Source organism: Myotis yumanensis, unplaced genomic scaffold (assembly GCF_028538775.1).
Source record: "Myotis yumanensis isolate MYYU_CA2020_CCGP unplaced genomic scaffold, mMyoYum1.0.hap1 SCAF_11, whole genome shotgun sequence".
Lineage (NCBI taxonomy): Eukaryota > Metazoa > Chordata > Mammalia > Chiroptera > Vespertilionidae > Myotis > Myotis yumanensis.
Window position 1 is genome coordinate 22,164,856 of NW_027223762.1, and position 19,914 is coordinate 22,184,769.

Below are 19,914 nucleotides of genomic sequence, written 5' to 3' on the forward strand. Positions count from 1 at the left end.
CCAGCATTCCTACAAGCAACAGTCTTTCAAGAACACCGAATTCTCATGAAATAAATACTCAGCCTTAGAACATGCCTGGCCTCCTCTACATCCACCCCTCCCCCGCAGGACGATATTTTCAAACTAGAATATTTGTTTTGACAGACTTCTGCTTGCTTAATTCTCTGGCAAAGTACTTCTTGTGCACCCCAAGCCAGTAATGAACATTTTGCCAGAAATATGCAACTTTTGGCACGACAAGAATAGGGAAAGAAAAAAAAAAATCAACCCTGCCAGCAAAGACTTCCAGAACTGAAGATAAAAGCAGGCACACCGAATGAACAGAATCCTTTCCCTAAACATATTATAATTTCCTCGTTTTCCCTGCTTCTCACTATCATGAGGAAAACCTTCATTTGGCAGTTTCACATACCTTCTCTACACTATATAAAGCAATGGGAAACTATTCCCTAAATCTTGGTTTCTAATTAAGGAACTACTTATCCAAATGAAAAATGTAGGTTAGCTAATCCTACTCAGAGAGTAAATCTCCAAAACAATTTCTTAATAATAGTTTATCAGGAAAATTAAAATCCATTGAACTTGTTTAATCCAGTGGAATACTTCTCTTTCATTATTTCTCCAGTTACATTTAAGGACCTAACACTCAAAAACTTAACAATGCAAGATGGCTCCACCTTCCCCTACTGAGTTCAGAGGGTTGGGCAGGATATCACACAGCTCTCTCCTCAGAGAGCTTAGGGTGTGGGTGAAGTGCCTCTTTCTACAACTACCCAGATTCTTGGGAGAAGGAATAACCCACAAAGTAGATTTCCTGCATGGGTGGAGTCAGGTACTTTCCAAAAAAACAAAACAAAACAAATTACTCATGGATCTTGAAAAGGGAGCACCAGGGAGCAGACAAGCATGTCTCAAAAGAATATCAGATTATTGACATATTCAATCTCTTCCTCCATGTGTCACTTAAACAGCGATGCCCTCCGGAGTCTATCTTCACCACTCTGGGTTATCCCATTCACTCTTCTGGCATAAAATATCACCTATACCCAGATGACTCCTTCATCCAGCCCAGAACTCACTCCTATGCTCCAGACCCAGTATATTGAACTGCTTGATGGTATGGTCCATTGGATGGCCTTCAGGCATCTCGAAACACGAGCACAAAACTGAACTTGGAATCCCTCCCCAATCTCTTTCTCCTCCTAAATCTTCACCCAATCACTGAGCAACACTGACCGAGCACACCTATTGTCTTAATACCTCTAATTAATAACCCCCTCTATCCTACTTGCCCACCCCATTTCTAACCTGAACTCCCTTCTCCCACCCAGTCCAACCAGTTTCCCCAAGTGTGCTCTTTAAAACATAATTCTTCGTAACATACACTATAAAAAAGGCCTTCATGATTCAATATTTTAAATGAGTAACCACTGGAGAGTCACAGAACATATCAGTATATTAAATCTTCAAGACATCCTAGATTGAAGAAACATGTTCACACCAATCTTTCACCACCATCATGTGTCCTCCTGGCTCCCTCTTCCCCTACTGTTTTTCTTCACTTGGCTAACCTGTACTCATCCTTCACATTCAGGCCCAGACTCTTATAGGAAGTCCCCTCTGACAGTAGATTCTCATCCCTACTCCAGGCTTCCAGATCGCCCCTTGTATGCCTCCATCCAGAACACTCAATACGAATGGTATGTTATTTGCAGAATGTCTACACCACCTGATTGTGGGCCCCATGAAGGCAAAGACTTAGACTTATTTATCTCCCAATTCCCAGCGCATTATCTGGCTCATAGCAGTGGGTTTACCACACTGCTGAGTAAATGAATGATAATAATAGCTAAATGTATAGATTTTTACTCTGTGCCAAACACTCTTCTAATCTTCTTGCATGTATTAACTCATTAATCTACTCCCAAGCCTTATCAGGTAAATGGTAGTATCTTCCCCATATAATATGAGGCAACTGAGGCAGAAAGAATGAATGTGTCATTCATTATTCTTCCAATATGGTCTTATTTTCTTATCTCCAACAGAATAAACATGACTAATTTTGCTCTACTTAGGAAAGTGGATGTGACTGAAATCTAGCTGGCAGAACTTTTAGAACTACTGTATAATTCAGAACAAAAAGCTTTAGTATAATGGGAAAATAACTGGATTAGGAGTCATATCTGAATTTGAACACCAGCTCTGCTTCATATTAGATATAAGACATGTAGCAAACTAACAATCTAAATTCCAAGTGTGTTATTTAGAATGAGGGCAATAATACTTATCTTATGCACATTCCACCTAGGATTATAAGAGGTAAGCATAGGAAGATCCTTTGCAGCTTTTATGTTATAAAGTTGGGTATACTGATGCTACTATTATCATGAACAATACCAGTATAATGGAATGTCTGACTCCCCACATAGCAAATATTTTTAATCAATTACTGTATATCTCCAGTTTTATTTCCTTTGTGGATAAACTGGTCCAAATAGAGATTTCTACTGAAAGTTAAAAAACGTTCTACTAAATCGAACCAGTTAAACTCCATCTGCTTTAGGGCTCACAATATAAACTAGAAAATAAGAAAAACCATTGAGTATTAATTTTAAAAAAGTGACTAACTTATCTGTACGGTAGAGACTATCTACACTCTCCGGTCACTAATGGAATCTTATATAATACAGCCAGTGCTCTCAGCCCCACAAACTATGAACAGCTCAGTAGATAAATCTCAGTAAGCCTCCACATCAAACAGACTGGAAGAAATCAAAAGACCGCTGAGCTAAGCCAGACCAGGCTGATATTTTGGTTTATTGGTTAACTGTTATGCTTGGAAAGGCATAAAGCTTAATTGCCAGGCTTGAGGTGTACGTCAAAAATGCCTGACTTAAGTAGAAATTCTGATCATAGCATCTGTCACTAGTTAAAATACATGGAGATCTTTATCCAGATTATTTTTTGTTGTTTATATTTTCAATAAATGAAAACAACGCAGTCACATGGTGACTAAATATGAATCACTGTTTCAGCTTTTTGAGACAGTTTGGAAATCCCAGGTGTAAATTAGGGAGTAACACTGTTGTTAATCCAAATCATGTGAACATTAAAAAGGGGGAAATCTGGTTTAGTTTATGACTTCTTGTGGTATTAACCAAAGGTTTCTCACAAATACTAATGAATACAACACTTTGAAACACTATATGGAAAAGTAAAATCTGGTGGGGTTATTTGGATATTTTTACCATTTTCTCCTGAATAACTAACTCCATTTGGCTGAACAAGCATCAAAACTAAACATTTTATAAAGGCCCTAGGATAAGGTAATTTCTCCGAGTAAAATCCAGTAAAGATTTCAGTGAAAAATGAAAAACGAGGTTCTCATCTCTGCTTTGCCCTCATTTTCACTACTACTCAACTATACTTATCCAATCAGTATTTACCAGTGCTTTCTTTAGGCCATGAAACAAACTTAAAACACAATCCTCCCCTTAAGAACTTGGAATTCATTTGAGTTTACATAACTAATTCACAAGAAGCAATACCAACACAGAATGAGATAGTCCACATCATCTGGGGTACCACAGGAAGAGTCCTAAGGAAGGGGACAACAATGAGTGCTGGAGGGCCAGTTTATCTGTTCAATTAATTTAAAAACAATTTTCACTAAAGGAAAGCTTCCTATATACCAAGTTTCACTGCACCAGGCCCTTTATAAGCATTATCACATTTACTCCTCACAACTCTGGAGGCAGAGCCTATCCCCAATTTATGATGATGCTGAGATAAAAAAAACTGAGGCTCAAGGGACTAAATAACTTGCCCAAAGTCAGAGCCAGAAATAAAATCTAGATTTGCTCAACGGAACATATATTTTCTTAGCAACATCAACATATTGTTTCTTCCTTCCCATGTAAGGCACAACATTTACAAGGCACAGGGGTAAAAATGGAGCATCAGACAGAGTCCCTGCTCTCAAGGAGCACAGACAGCTCAGGAAGACTTCCTAGAAGAGAAAAGATTCAAGCTGGACTCAAAAATTGGACAAATCAACATACTGTAAGTAGAAGAGAAAGGACAAGTATTTCAGGAGCAGAAAAGGCATGAACAAAAGCAACACAAAGAAAACTCCTAACATATTCAAAAGAACAGTAGGGAAATTAGCTTGATTAGTGTATATGTATTTGTAAGTTTAATAAATATTTGTGGGTTTGAATAATAGAAGGTAAGGTTGAAAAGAGTGGGTCCAAATTATATAGGGCCTTGAAAGCTAACCTGAAGAAAATACAATTAACCAACAAATAATGTGGGCAAATGTTCAACCTCACTAGTAATAAAAGCAATATAAATTGAAACAACATGGCAATGTTCCTCCTCACATTCTCTTAAACTTACATTAAAAAATAATAACACCTATTAATAGGATGATTATACATGCTGGTAAATTTGTAAATTGATATCTTCTTATTAAAGAGAAGTATGGCTATAGCTATCAGTTTCGTGGATTGCTTATATTCTTCAAACCAGTATTTTCATTGCTGATAATTATCCCAAAGAAATATTCAAAAAAACATGGGCAAAGCTAAAATACATGGGGATATTCTCTACACCCCTTTTTATAATGTGGGAACAATAGATGAAATGTAAATACTCAATGGTAGGCAGTTGGTTAAAACAAACAAAAAAAATGGTTTAACAAAAAAGGAAAAGGCCAATTAAAGGGGTATAAGACTTTAGACCATAAGCAATAGAGAGCTATTGAAAATTCCTGAGCAGGAAAGTGACATGGGAAGACTTTTTCAAGATGATCAATTCATCAAAAAATCTGATAAAAGCCAAGCAACCAGAATGACCAGAACAACCAGTCACTATGACACACACTGCGGCAGCCAACCAGCCCAATCAGGGCCCCAATCATCCCCCCCCCTCACTCTCCCACGTCCCCTCCCCCATGCCAGCACGGCCTGATCGGCCCCCATCGGGGTGGGCTGGCCAGACCCCACCTGTGCACGAATTCGTGCATAGGGCCTCTAGTGTATAAATAGAATCTGAAGACTAGTTATACCCTGTTAAATAAATTACATGTAGGAAAATCTATCTTCAAGCAATAACCCTGCATATTAAAATACTTTGCAAATAAAGTTATTCACCATATCATTATTAATAATTTTTAAAAATCTAGGAGAAAAACTAAATATTTACTAGTAAGAGAATTACTAAGTAAACTATGATAGGTCCTTTATAAGGAATGTTATTTTAAAATGCTAGGATGATATTACATACAAAACCTTGAAGAATCATTAAATTTCAATTTAATGGTGGGTGGCAGGGGCAGGAAGAGATTTCTAGAGAAAGAAAACTCCACAGAAAATACCATGAATCCCATGGAATTCAATTCTCATGAGTTAGCCAACCAGTTTGGCAGTGCATAGCAGCACAGTTTTGAAGGCAGTCCGAGCTGAAAACAGGAAGGATAAAGAAAAGCAAGTATTTCAGAATGCTGTGTCCATCTGTGGAAAGGCCACAATTTATTCATGATCACATGGCAATTGACATACATTTTTCCAAAGACATAAATATTATAAATGGTGGGACTACAAGTAGCACACAGTTATCTATTTACTTCCCCAATGACACATTATACATTTACAATGATAAAAAACTGAAACCTATGCTATTGCAATACTAGAGGCCCGGTGCACAAAATTCATGCGGGGGGTGGGGTGGGGGGGTGTCCTTCAGCCCAGCCTGCACCCTCTCCAATCTGGGATCCCTCTCGCAATCCAGGACCACTGGCTCCTAACCACTCACCTGCCTGCCTGCCCTCCAACTGCCCTCCCCTGCCGGCCTGATCTCTCCCCAACTGCCGTCCCCTGCAGGACTGGTTGCCCCCAATTGCCCTCCCCTACAGGCCAGTTCACCCTCAACTGCCCTCCCCTGCCAGCCTGATCTCGCCCCCAACTGCCCTCCCCTGCCGGCCTGATCGCCCCTAACCCCCTGCCAGCCTGATTTCACCCCTAACTGCCTCTGCCTCAGCCCCCACCACCATGGCTTTGTCCGGAAGGAAGTCGGACATCCGGAAGATAGCTGGTTGACCCGGTCTAATTGGCATATTACCCTTTTATTAGTATAGATTAGTAACTAATCAAAACAAGAGAACATCATTGAAAGAAAAATTCTCTTTTATTTCCTTAAAATGTTGAAGCTTCAGAAAAAGTTGGCTAATCTTATCCTATCTAATAAAGAGGGAATATGCTAATTGACCTTCACGCCATCACAAAGATGACGGAGCCCGCAGCCAATAAAAAGGGAATATGCTAATTGACTGCCCTGCCCTCAAAGATGGAGGCACCCGCAGCCAATAAGGAGGGAATATGCTAATTGACTGCCACGCCCTCAAAGATGGCGGCGCCCACAGCCACAAGATGGCCAGCAGGGGAGGGCAATTGGGGGGGACCAGGCCTGCAGGGAAGCGCAGTTAGGGGCAACCAGGCTGGCAGGGGAGGGTAGTTAGGGGTGACTGGGCTGGCAGGGAAGGGCAGTTGGGGGGACCAGGCCAGCAGAGGAGGGCAGTTGGGGGGGCCGGGCCTGCAGGGGAGGGCAGTTGGGGGCGACCGGGCCGGCAGGGCAGGGCAGTTAGGCGTCAATCAGGCTAGCAGGGGAGTAGTTAGGGGGTGATCAGACTGGCAGGCAGAAGCGGTTAGGGGCAATCAGGCAGGCAGGCAAGCGGTTGGGAGCCAGCAGGCCCGGATTGTGAGAGGGATGTCCGACTGCCGGTTTAGGCCCGATCCCTGTGGGGCCCCAAGGGGTCCCAGATTGGAGAGGGTGCAGGCTGGGCTGAGGGACATTCCCCCCTCCAGTGCACGAATTTCATGCACCAGGCCTCTAGTATATAATAAAAGGCTAATATGCAAATTGTCCCCTCGACCGGAAGTTTGACTAGGAGTTTGACCAGGGGGCAGGGCTGGCCAGTCAACTGCCCGCAGACTCTTCCCCGAGCTGGCCCGGCCCGATTGGCCCACCTTGCATTACAGTTGAGTTCAAGTCTTAACTTGACTGTTTTTCAAATATTTAGATCACATTTTACAAATGTTTGTACTCCCCCTCAGAGCTCAGAACCTCAAATCAAGTAAGTGTATTTGTCGAATGAATGATGAAGGGAAAAAGATGTTGGATCACCTAAACAAGGCCACCGCTTATTGAAAGTGGCCTGAGGGTATTGATTGAAAGGGATCAAGTGAATTACGAGAGGAAGTACATAATTGACCATTTATATGTATCTAAATCAGTTGTTCATAAATTGAGTGATCACAGAGATAAATGCAAGAATGATAAAGATGTGCTAAGAGCAATAGATGGCTGTAGAATATGCTTATAGAGCAGAAAATTCTAGACCTCAAAGATTTCAGCAGCTGGATCAGACTTACTGATCCTTGTCATACATAGCTAGTCTGACCACATCTTCTGTCCAGACCAGCGGGTTTGCCCTGACCCAGACAGCCCTATGTTCTACTATAGAGGCAGTTTGTACAGAACAGAACAGTAACAGTTTGGAGGAGAAAAAAAAAAAAAGAGAGAAACTTGGCTGAGAAAAAAAAAAGAGTTCAGAGGCCAAAAAGTCACATCAAAATACAATGCTCAATTTAAATGGAATAGAGATTTTTGTTTCATAAATCAAAATAATTAAGTGCCAATTCCACTAAATTTAGAAAGGTCATTTGACTTCAAACCATTTGGACTTACAATAACAAAAATCAATGTTATAATTTGTGTGTGAATCAGAGTTTATAATAAAAAACTATGTGAACATTTTGTTAGCTTGCCAGAGATTAGCTATGAAACGGAGACATTTCATATTGCATAGTAGCAGTTTCTTAGAAATTGATTATATCTTATTCACAATCCCTATTTTAATGCTCTACCCCTTGCCCCCCGTTTGAAGACATATACTTTGTTACTGAATGCAATTTTTACAATGCAAACTTGCATATAGTAATGAATTATACAAACCAAATATCCAGATACTTGTATGTCTTCATATCTTTTTAAAAATTACATGAAGAAATTTAATAAAAAAGGAAAAAATACTTTCCTATTAGGTTAAAATACTACATATATTACTTATCTTCCTTTTAAGCCATTATTCTTAATAAAAACATTTTCAAAGTTCTTGAAATAGCCTAGGAAAATATAGCAGCAGACATGATTAGTCGCCTATTACAAATTCACTCTCCCATCTCATCCTTCCCTTTAACAGTATTTGACTTTAGTTGGGTATTCACCCCTCTGTGATTATGCTTCAGGGCGGGGTAGCACCAACCCCAGACCAAATGGAGAATCCTGATTAGTCCAAGATAGTATTTCTTCTTCATTCAGAACTTGGTATATCCATTTCCCTCATCAGGGATAAGCTGAGGCATGCTAAGGGGTTCACTCTAGCCAAAAAGATGTGAAGGAAAGTAGGGTGTGGAGTTAAAAGCATGGAAACATATACAGGAGGTGCTGTTATTACTCTTAAAAAGAAATAGAATTGCATAAGGCCACTGGAAATTATGCTTTGACTCTGTTGCATCTAGATGTGATGGCTAGAACTGCAGCCATTTTGTAAGCATGAGGAAAGCTTGCTTGGGGCTAATGCCACCAAATCAAGGAGGGCACAGTAGAAAAATGAAAAGAACCTGGTTTTTTTATAACGTCATCAATTTAATATGAATCAATTCCCCATAAAACTTGTTGGTTATATGTAAAATAATTACTTTTCCTTATTGTTTAAAATTTGATTTGGGTCTTCTGTTACTTCTGTAGCCAAAAGCATCCTAACTACTACAAGTCTGAATTATTTCAAGCCTCTGTTTATTTTTATTATTTTTAAATATATTTTTAATTGATTACAGAGAGGAAGGAAGAGGGAGAGAGACATAGAAACATCAATGATGAGAATCATCGACTAGCTGCCTCCTGCATGACCCCACTGGGGATTGAGCCTGCAACCCAGGCATGTACCCTTGACCGGAATAGAACCTGGGACCCTTCAGTCTGCAGGACGACACTCTCCAGCGGTTCTCAACCTGTGGGTCGCGACCCCTTTGGCGGTCGAACGACCCTTTCACAGGGGTTGCCTAAGACCATCTTGCATATTAGATATTTACATTACGATTCATAACAGTAGCAACATTACACTTATAAAGTAGCAACAAAAATAATTTTATGGTTGGGTCACAACATGAGGAACTGTATTTAAAGGGCCAGAAGGTTGAGAACCACTGCACTGAACCAAACCAGCTAGGACTCAAGCCTCTGTTTAAATGCTAACAAATGGAGCCCTTATTTGGGAGATGAGGGACAATAAAGAATGCTGCTTAAGTCACTAACAACTCTTATATACAGTTCAAAGGTGCAGAACTCAGCCATACTAGTGGATCTTAAAGCCTTACCTATATTTCAAAGCTGGTTGCCATTCCATTGCCCTCTTCCTATCTTCCCTCCCAAAACACACACACACACACACACACACACACACACAAACACATACATCCTAGTCTAATGGGTTTGGTACTGACCTTAGTGACCAGTTCATCAACAATGTTGTAGGCCCTATTTCCCCCATATCAATAATCAAGGCTTTGGGAATGAGGACATTATCTTCTTCTAACACAGGGGTGGGGAATGCCCAGCCCACAGGCCATATAAGGCTGGCAAAACAATTTTGTCTGGCCATGCCAAGGCATTATGGGTGAGTTAATTAAATGTTTAACCAAGTATAACAGGCTAATTTTTACTAGTAAGTTGAATATTTTGTATGGCCCATGAATGATGCTATAAATATCCAAGTGGCCCTTGGCAGAAGAAAAGTTCCACAACCCCTGTTAACAAAATGGTAGGAGATTCAAATGTAGACTATAAAGTGCATTCTCCTAAAGAGGCACTTTAAATATCCTAAAACCTAACATAAAATTTTCGTTGATTCAGATTTATTGACTACCTACCAGATATGTGTGTGCGCGTGTGTGTGTGCATGCGCGAGGATGGTCTTTGATGATGTCATCAACTTAATATGAATCAATTCCCCTATAAATTTTTCTCTGACAACTTAGGATAATTTATAGTCTATTTAACTTCAAGTAGAACTAAGCCTTTCTGTTGCTGCCAATATATATCTGAAATGAATATTTTCCCTTCTCACAGATGGTGCTGCTCCTAAGGATTGGAAACATGCCTCTCACATGCCTTAATCAGTACCCCCCAAGCTGCATCTGATGGAACAAAAGAAGGTAATAGATGTTCTTTAAGAAAATTTTCCATGATCAAATAATTTGGGGAAATACCGCATGATATTGAGCATTTGTCATACTCTTAAAGAGTCACAAAACACACTATGTAGCATGTTAAATGTTTTCAAAAGTTCTGTCATAATTTTTAATCCAATATTTCTGAAACTTACTTGAGTCTACTTTTCACTAAATATCTTTTAATATTGAGAAAACTACTAATCCTTAAAACATAAGTCATTTTCCCCTTTAATATAGCCACTAATCAATTTAGAAGTTAACAAAAATAAATAAATGCTGAAATAATTGCACCAACCTGGATCCAAGCTCTAACAATCTACAGAGTACAAGTTATTCACAAGTAAGTCTCTTCCAGGGTCTTGCATCACATCCTCCAATCTCACCAGCCAGGGCCACAGAATGCAATCATTTCTCAAAAGATTCCTAAAACAATGCTTTTATCATGGAATACTCCAATACAAAAACTTCTAATCTATTCCTAATGTCATGTAAACTCCAAAGTAGCCTCCTTGGTATGTCTGATATAGCCTCAGAACCTATTTCAGCGCTTACATAGAGTAGGAAGTCAATGAATCCTTGTCCTAGGAAGAACATGAATGAATTAATGTTTTCACAATGTCCTCTCTGTCTAGTCTAGTTTATCTTCTGACTTTCTCAGACATATAAAATGTGTGTTCCAATCTCTGTATCTGTGTTCATGCTATATAATCTCATATGCAACACCCTACTCTCTACCTATCCAAATCCTGCCCGTCCTTTCAAGTCCATACTAAGCCCTGATTCTGCTTAGAACCTGACCTCATCCTCCTCTGACCCCATATTCCCAAACAGTACTAGAGAGTTTGATACACATGTTTTCTTAAACTGGTTCACATGTTGGTCTTATCTCTCAATAAGTGATAAACTCCTTCAAATCCAAGACCATGTCATAACTACTTTTGTACATATTAGAGTGCCAAGGTACATAAGTATTTGATGAAAAATCTTATTGATTATATTTTATAAAAAAAAGTTTGGCCCTGGCTGGTTTGGCTCAGTGGATAGAGAGCATTGGACTACAGACTGGAAGATCCCGGGTTCGATTCTGGTCAAGGGCACATGCTCGGGTTGTGGGCTCAATCCCCACTAGGGGGGCATGCAGGAGGCAGCCAATCAATGATACTCTCTCATCATTGATGCTTCTATCTCTCTCTCCCTCTCCCTTCCTCTCTGAAATCAATAAAAATACATTTTTTTAAAAAAAGTTTGGTGTGTAACAATATTGGAAATTTCTGTAATTTCTAAACTATACATTACTAAAATCAATAGTTATAAAAACCAAGTTCTGAATAAAGAAGAAATACTATCCAAGTTCTAAAGAAACTGTTTCATTGACTGGATTTAATCTCTTTGACTTCATTTTCTCATTTGGAAAGTAGCTCTGTGGTATTTCTCTACAGGTATTGAATGAGCAACAAATACAGCTTGTAAACCCCCTGATAAATGAAGACTATCTCATAGTCCTGGAAGCAATCCTGACGTCTTAAATTATGTAATCCTAGTATTACATTATATTAGTCTGGTTCATATAAAATGTAAGCTACAAAAATACCAAAGCTGAGAAAAAATATTTACTCATGCTTTTACTAAGATGCAGAAAGAGGATACATGCACTGCCAAAATTCCATAGAACATGCTCAAACTAAAGCAACAATGCCTTAGTTATTAAAGAAGGCAATGGCCTGAAGCAGTACTTAGAAACAAAGAATACTTGGTTCATGCTAGAGTCAATATTTAAGGACACAATGACTAATTCCCACTTCAGTTCATGAACATATTTTTTTTAAGAGATTCTTTTTGGTTAAAATTTTTATTTGTGGTTTTCCTACCTGCAATCCATGAAACTAAGAATGAACTTGAAATATGAAACTCTCCAGTAGGCCAAAGTGTCAGCATAGACTTAACTCATATATTGAACCTCTTAACAAGGGTTACACAAGACTTATACTTTACTTCTTAGTCTCCAAAAATTCTCAATTATCTACTCTGCCTAAAGAACCAGATTGAAGGTTCTATCAGCAACTATGGGAAATGATTGAATGACACCTCCAAATCATACAAAACACTGGGGCTCTTAACTTAATTTCAAATTATTCAAATCCAAACCAGTATTATTGTTGCTAATAGAAACTGCATTTATAAATAATCAGCTAATTAAAAAAAAAAAAAGTGCTAACTGAGCCTGCTGTAAGCTAAAGGAACCATTAATTAAATTTATTTCCAGCACTAGCTGTGTGACTTCAATCACTCAATGTTTCTGCACCTCAATTTTCACATCTGCAAAATGAGAATGGGACTAGATGGCTTCTTAGATTCTCTCAAACATAAAACTAGTAATCAAAATTATCATTTTTATTAAAGATATGAATGAAAAATATAAGCAAAGACTTGGAAAAACATTAGGTTAACCCTAGAAGACACTATACCATTGACAAGGATTATCACAAAACTCCAAAATCCTCTCCCCATAGCACCAAACTACCACCAACTACAAGAATTTTACAGAGGTCAATGTCTTACTGGCCATACCGATATCCCCTCCACCCATATTCTATTGGAGTAATTTAATTCATCCCTTACATGCCAAGCAAAAAAACTAACATTTCTACATTCCTGGCTTTCTAGTATGGCATTAGAAACCTGGTGACCTGCTCTTCCCACACATTTTCTTTGCTCCTCAGACAAAGAACCTCATGGAGGAAGAGAACATTCTTAGGACAAAACACACCATCCACAGAAAGGGTGCTCAAGTCACTTCAAAACAAACTTAGCCATTCGTCCCCTTCCTCCTAAAATCAACCTGCCATGTGGGGGATGGGAAATTTTTCATCCACAGTGAAACTTTAGGTGAAGTGGCTCATTTCCCACACAGTTGGACAATGTAAAAATCTAAAGCCAGACTCTAAAAAGGTGACTCACTGCTCAGGAGGGGCTGTGAGTGCTGTGTGCAAATCGCAGGTGCTCTGCAGATGGAACTGGATTTATGTTCTAGTTCTGCCACTTTCTGGCTGTATGACCTCGGGCAAATAACTCAATCTCAAACCTGAGTTTACCTCTGTAAAATGAGGATGACTCTCCACTCCACAGGACTGTGATGAGGGTAAATTAGACACCCATAACGGGTCTGGCATGTGCCAAGCACACAAAGAGGCACTAAGGATATGCTACCTGCTTCACAATTTCTCCCTTTCTGCTGTATAAGTGGAACAGAGCTCCAACATAGCAGATAACTGCCATATTCTTCATCAGACCGTCCGTTTTCCTAGGGCTGAGAGCATGTCTGATTCATCTTTGGATCCCAGTGCACAGCAGAGGGCTTGGCCCAGAGTAAAAACTTAATTAATGCTTGTTAAATGGAAAAAATGAGAATCCTTTAGGTCTGAGGATGTTAAGATTATCCTGGCCACAGTCAAAGAAAATTCTTGATTTTCAGTTTGGCCAAATAGGCACTTGCTACAAACTACTATGTAGTTCAAAGCAAAAAAACTACTCTGAACTCTAATAATTACATTCTCTAAAATATAGAAACCCAATTGCCCTATAGCTCTCAATTTTAGTTTTGAGAAACCAATTCTTCCCTAAACAATGGAGTGGGTAACCACAAAAATTTGTGGAATCTCTCTCTTCCTAGAAAACATGAAGAACAGAAGAGAAGCCAGTCTGCCTGAATATTGCTTCAAAATCTGTCTATAAACAGGGGTTGGACTAGCCCTGGCTGGGTGGCTCAGTTGGTTGGATCGTCGTTGTCCCGTACACCAAAAGGTTGTAGGTTCGATCCCCAGTCAGGGTACTTATGGGAGACAACCAATAGATGTTTCTCTTTCACACTGATGTTTCTCTCTCCCTTCCTCTCTCTAAAATCAAGAAACATGCCCTCAGGTGAAGATCAAAAAAACCAACAAAACAGAGGTTGAACTAGATTAGATGCCCCTCAGAGGATCCTTCCATACCTATACCACTAAAATAGTAAGAGAAATAACTAAAATAACTGTCATTTACACCCAAAAAATAAAATAAATACAATTTAACATCTCCTAAAAGTCATTAGAAATAATTTTACTTGTACTTAGTGATGCTTTTACAAACATCCTAAGCTATTAATTTGAATACAAGCTCTCTCTAGCAAGATAAAATAGATACTGTACTTAACAATACAGAAAATTATTATTCTTTTGTTCCTCTTTTTTAACCTACATGTTTCCATGTACCCCCAAATCTTCTCATTCCAAACATTATAAGAACACTATTTCCTCCCAGTGCTCCCTCAATGTTCCTGTTAATGAATTTATAATATATCCATTACTCACAGCACATCGTACAGCTATTATATGTTGTCTTCTATTTGTACCTTTTTTTGTTAAATAACAATTTTTGTTTCCCTGGCTGAAATGTAAGCTCCTTGAGCAAGTTTTATATTTCTCATGTACTCCTTTATCATGCCAATAATGAATTCACAACACATGCTTACAAATTCATATTGGCTGATGGATTGATTTAAAATGGAGAGAAGGCAAAAGCTATAGAACACTGTGCACTGAGCTACTGTATGAAGCTTTGGCAAAGTCTAAAATAAAGCTTTCCGATTGCTACATATTGATATTTGTCATTAACCTAGGACTAGAATAGTTGAAGGTAAATACACAAGGGACAAAAGGGAAGACCTGGAATTGGAATTAAAGATCACATTGGCTTACTGGTAGCTCCCGCCCTGTAAGGAATGAGGACCTATTAAGGTGAGCCCACTCACCACAGATGGAGGCTACTGGGGAAAGCCCAGCACACTCCCAGATCACAGAACTGTGCAAGTTCAATACTACATCATCTTTATTAATTGTTCAGGCCAAGTCAGTCAGGTTATAATAAAGAGAAAGAAACGGAGCTTTAGAAAATTAAAATGTAATAACATCATTTAAAACAAACCTGTGCAATGTACGTTTTCTCATTCTTCATAATCCAAAGCACACATGTAGAACAAGACCAATGCGCTCTAGAGTTCAGTCATTCTGTGTGCACTCAGCATACTTAAACATGGGGACGCAGAATCCCTGCTCCTTTCTTTACATAGGAAAAGGGAACTTCTTGTCCCTACAACGAGGCAGCTACTGTTCTAGGCACTGGGAAAACAGCAGTTTACCAAACTAGCAAGTCTAGTAACAATTACATAAAGCCTTAACTGAGTGTTTTACAGAAATAAGAACCATCCAGGATAGTCCAAATCTCTTAGAGGAAAAAAATCAAGGTCCAGAGAGGTTAACTAACTTATCTTCACTGATTATCATGGCTATATGGCAAAAAAGGCAGGAGTAAAAACAAGAATTCTTATCTCTTCTCTAGTAATGAGATTTACTTATTCATTAAGCAGGTATTCCTGTATGCCTATTATTTGCCAGACAATACCCTAGGCACCAGGTATACAGAAATGGATTAAGATCCGGACCTTGTCCTCAGAAAGCTGGGTAACTGTACGACAATGAAATGAGTACAATAACAGAAGTGGTAATAGAGGGGGGGAAAGCAAATTATATCTCTAGTTGCATAGGGCTTCCAATATTTTAAAAGAAAATGAACTGTTAATAATTTATTTTATTCTCATCACAGCCCTATGAGTACAGAGCACAGATCTTATTACTTGGGTTATATAGATGGAGAAACTGAAGTCCAAAGCGGATAAGGGAGTCTATTAAGGTCATCTCCAGTGGCAGCAAAATGCCTAGAAACCAAGTGTGTTTACTCCTAGAGATTTTTTTTTCACTAGATAGGAAAGGCAGATGTTCTTTTTATGTCCAGTCCCCTGCTGGACAACAGCACACATTTGCAAGACTGTGTACAGAGCAATCTGTGGTTGTGAAAGTAGACTTAACTGCCTGTGAGGTCTCATCAGCCGAGTTAGTCATTCGATGGTTGAGTAACCAACCAACAGGACATCATTATTACTAGCATTCTTAAAGTGCCCATTGTACATACACACAAAAGATGGAAAAAGGTTCTGCCCCTCAGGGAGTTAATACGGTAGGGAACAGGCATATAAACACTTCAACAAAAGGTGACATAATTAAACAAACTAAAACAAGAAGAACCATTACAAATAATAGCAAATTTAAGACACTAAAGGTTTTGCAGAGCAAATCTAGCAGGTGCTGCCAAAAATATATTCTTTAAGGGTTAAACAGAACAGAATCCTTGCATACATAATAGTGTATACCAATCGTTAGTTTATTGAACTAAATTAGGCTCTTACCAAAAATGTTCATTATATTTAAAAAATTAACTTCTTAATTCCATTTCACTTTATATGAATATTCCATTTCCCTCTTTCTAGGAAAGTTATCTATTTTGTAACCTTTCCTAGTTAAGAGTAATGAATTTTTTAATAGAGGTTCCCATCAGCATGCCTTGGGCAAAAAGATCAAAACAGAGTGGTTTCACTGCTCTATTCTTCCACCGCTCTTCAGATACAACTGAAATGAAATGAACATGATCATTTTCTTTTGTACAGAGTCAAATTTATTTACACAACCAAGAACCACTCACATCATAAAAGGGGAAAAAGAATTTTCTCATTTTCAAGTTGTTTTAAACATTAATTTCAGATCATATTTAATAATCTCAGATCATATTTTATTTATACTACTATCATGGCCTTATAATATGACCAAACTGTTTTAAACGTTTTGGAATTTTGTAGATTAACAAAATAAACAAAGCTAAGTAAAGAGAAACAAATATTAGTGATTTCAAACTACTGACAGGAAGAATTTCTCTAGGAACCAGCTAAATAGTAAAAATTATAGTCATCCTTTTAAAAAATAACGTTATCATTATTTTAAAAATACAACTTGGATAAAAAATATCTCTGGTATTTGCTGAATATACTCAGGGGATTCATACTTATAGCCAGTTGCCTTCCTTTTAAATATTTAGTGAATTTTATAGGGTGATAAGTAATAATTTAAATAACAATTCAAAACTAACAGTAGGGCCCTAGCCGGTTTGGCTCACTGGATAGAGCGTTGGCCTGGGGACTGAGGGGTCCCAGGTTCGATTCCAATCAAGGGTATGTACCTTGTTTGCGGGCACATCCCCAGTAGGGGGTGTGTAGGAGGCAGCTGGTCAATGCTTCTCTCTCATCGATGTTTCTAACTCTCTATCCCTCTCCCTTCCTCCCTGTAAAAAATCAATAAAATATTAAAAAAAAAAAAGAACAAAAAACTAACAGTAGGTTTCAATAGAATTACCAATAGTACATCATAAAATTATTTCATGATATGTTCTAATTCCTAAGACTTAGTTCCATCACAAGAAAATATGTTTTAATAAACAAAAGCTTAAACCCTAAGTTAAAAGTGTGATAATCAACATTTTTAGGTAGAAGAGAAATAGGGCCTGATTTATTTCTAGATCAAGAGAAAGAACACTGGACCAAATTGGATCCTGAATGAAGAAAGTAAATATGCAGCGACAGCGACATCTAGTGTTAACAACTGCAAGCCACTAGACTAGGGGTCCTCAAACTTTTTAAACAGGGGGCCAGTTCACTGTCCCTCAGACCGTTGGAGGGCCGGACTATAGTTTAAAAAAAAAAACTATGAACAAATTCCTATGCACACTGCACATATCTTATTTTGAAGTAAAAAAACAAAACGGGAACAAATACAATATTTGTATTTGCATGTGGCCCGCGGACGGTAGTTTGAGGACCCCTGCACTAGACTACCACTAACCTAAATGCTAAAGAAAGAACTACCCAAAGCTTCTCCTCTTTAAAAACCAACAAACAGAACTTGTGCACTGTATCTAAAAATTACCCTTAATCAAAGTGTTTCAGTAGATTTCCTTCCAGACGTTAAAAACCTTGAGAAAAAAAACATCTCAGAGGGTTAAGATAACATGAAAGTCCTAAAGGTGAAAAGCATTGTTTATTCTGTGTGGCCAACATCTGTAACTGCTCCTCTTGGTTACAGAGTTTAATGCAAAGTTAATCTGGGACATGTTACTGATGACTGTATCATAAACATTTAAACTTCCAGCTATAAAAGAAAGATATTGCACAAGCTAGTATTCAATGACACATCAAGAAAAAGCAATTTAGGACATTTCAGGAATAGCTGAAGATGCAAAGAAATAAAATAAAAAAACTAGCTGTTGCACTGAGGAAAGTTCTACATTTCAGGCCCTGCTACCTTGCTATATTTTCATTGCTTTAAAAAATCTACTTATTAAAAAGCAGGTATTTTTCCCCAAGACCTTAGAAATTGGCAGTGTAGGTTAATTTACTATAGTATTTACATAGTTTTATGCTCCAGATGATTCTATAAAAGTAAGCAAAATTCTGAAAATTATTTTTTGCCTGGAAATATTTTTTAAAAGTAAAGTTAGCATTAGACAGAACTTACGTATTTTTTTTGAAAAGTTCATCCTTTCCTCTTTTAACTCCAAATATTCTTGTGATCAAGGTACTGAAGAGAAGTGTGGATGAATTTCTCACCTAAAGTAAAAAGAAATACACAATAAGGGTTAAGAAAGATTCATGGCATGAAACCAACACTTTCAATGTTCAAACTAGACATTCAAAATCATTACTCAATTGCCTAGTGCAGGGCTAAAGAAAATATGGTTTATGTTCATAAAAATAAGACAATTTAAAAAAACTTTACAGTAAATGACTCAATGACTTCATCTTAAACTGAACTCTATAATCCAACTACTTGCACACACATAGCTCTTTCTGATACTTATATTACTACCAATTGTTTTCATTATTTATTTGTATTTGTATCACCATATAACACCTCTTTAAAGAAACAATTAATTTTCCATATCTTTCTGTAATCCTTTACCATGAGATAATATTTATAAGGCCTAACTAAAAGAATCCACATTAGTGCTTACTTAGGCAGCACATATACTAAAAGTGTAATAATACAGAGAAGGTTAGCATGGCCCCTGTGCAAGGATGACACACAAATTCGTGAAGCATTCCATATTTAAAAAAAAAAGAAGAAGAATCCACATTACTAATATGGCCAAGATAATATTTAACATCCAAAATTTTGTTTACTAATGCCACAATGCCAGTAACCTAATAGTCATTTTAACTATAAAATTATCTGAGACAACTAGTTAATAAAAATAAGAGAAAAGATCATTAACAAATATGAATTTCTTCAAAATGATAACAGAGCATTATCTATTTCCAAACCAATGTATCAAAATGCTCTGCTATATCATAAAAATATTTTTAATGATTGGGCTTCTTCAATTACCTTGCCAAATCAGAGTAGAGATGTACAAATATGTAGTGACTTTGCTACCGTGTGTATATACCGGCACCACAGAGAATATTCAAAGTTAGAAGACATAAATGTACTGTCAACACAGAACTTATATTCTAATAAGTCAGGTGTCTCAACCATATGGCACGTTTCAAGAGCAATATAAGAAGAAAGGTAATGAAAAGTAACAATGTAAGATTTAGAAAATAGCTTATAAAACCCCCCGCAGTCAGGGTCATAAACTCAAGTGCTATGAGGAGCAGCAGAGGACTTGGTCTAATGAAGTCACTATTCAGCTTCAACTGAGTTGA

The 19,914-nt window shown here is 37.9% G+C and overlaps 1 protein-coding gene and 1 non-coding gene across 6 annotated transcripts in view; one reads left to right on the forward strand and one right to left on the reverse strand.

Annotated features, from left to right (window-relative positions):
* The window catches only part of THADA (THADA armadillo repeat containing), a 293,514-nt gene that overhangs the window by 196,156 nt on the left and 77,444 nt on the right, over positions 1 to 19,914 (reverse strand). For all 5 annotated transcript variants that reach the window (XM_070429113.1, XM_070429112.1, XM_070429111.1 and 2 more), the window contains exon 26: positions 18,725 to 18,816. In XM_070429113.1, coding sequence (XP_070285214.1) covers positions 18,725 to 18,816 — 92 coding nt within the window. The remainder of the gene's footprint in view (positions 1 to 18,724; positions 18,817 to 19,914) is intronic.
* On the forward strand, positions 19,213 to 19,319 carry LOC139020184 (U6 spliceosomal RNA). The gene has a single exon (XR_011473205.1). It is a non-coding gene; the product is annotated as a U6 spliceosomal RNA (small nuclear RNA).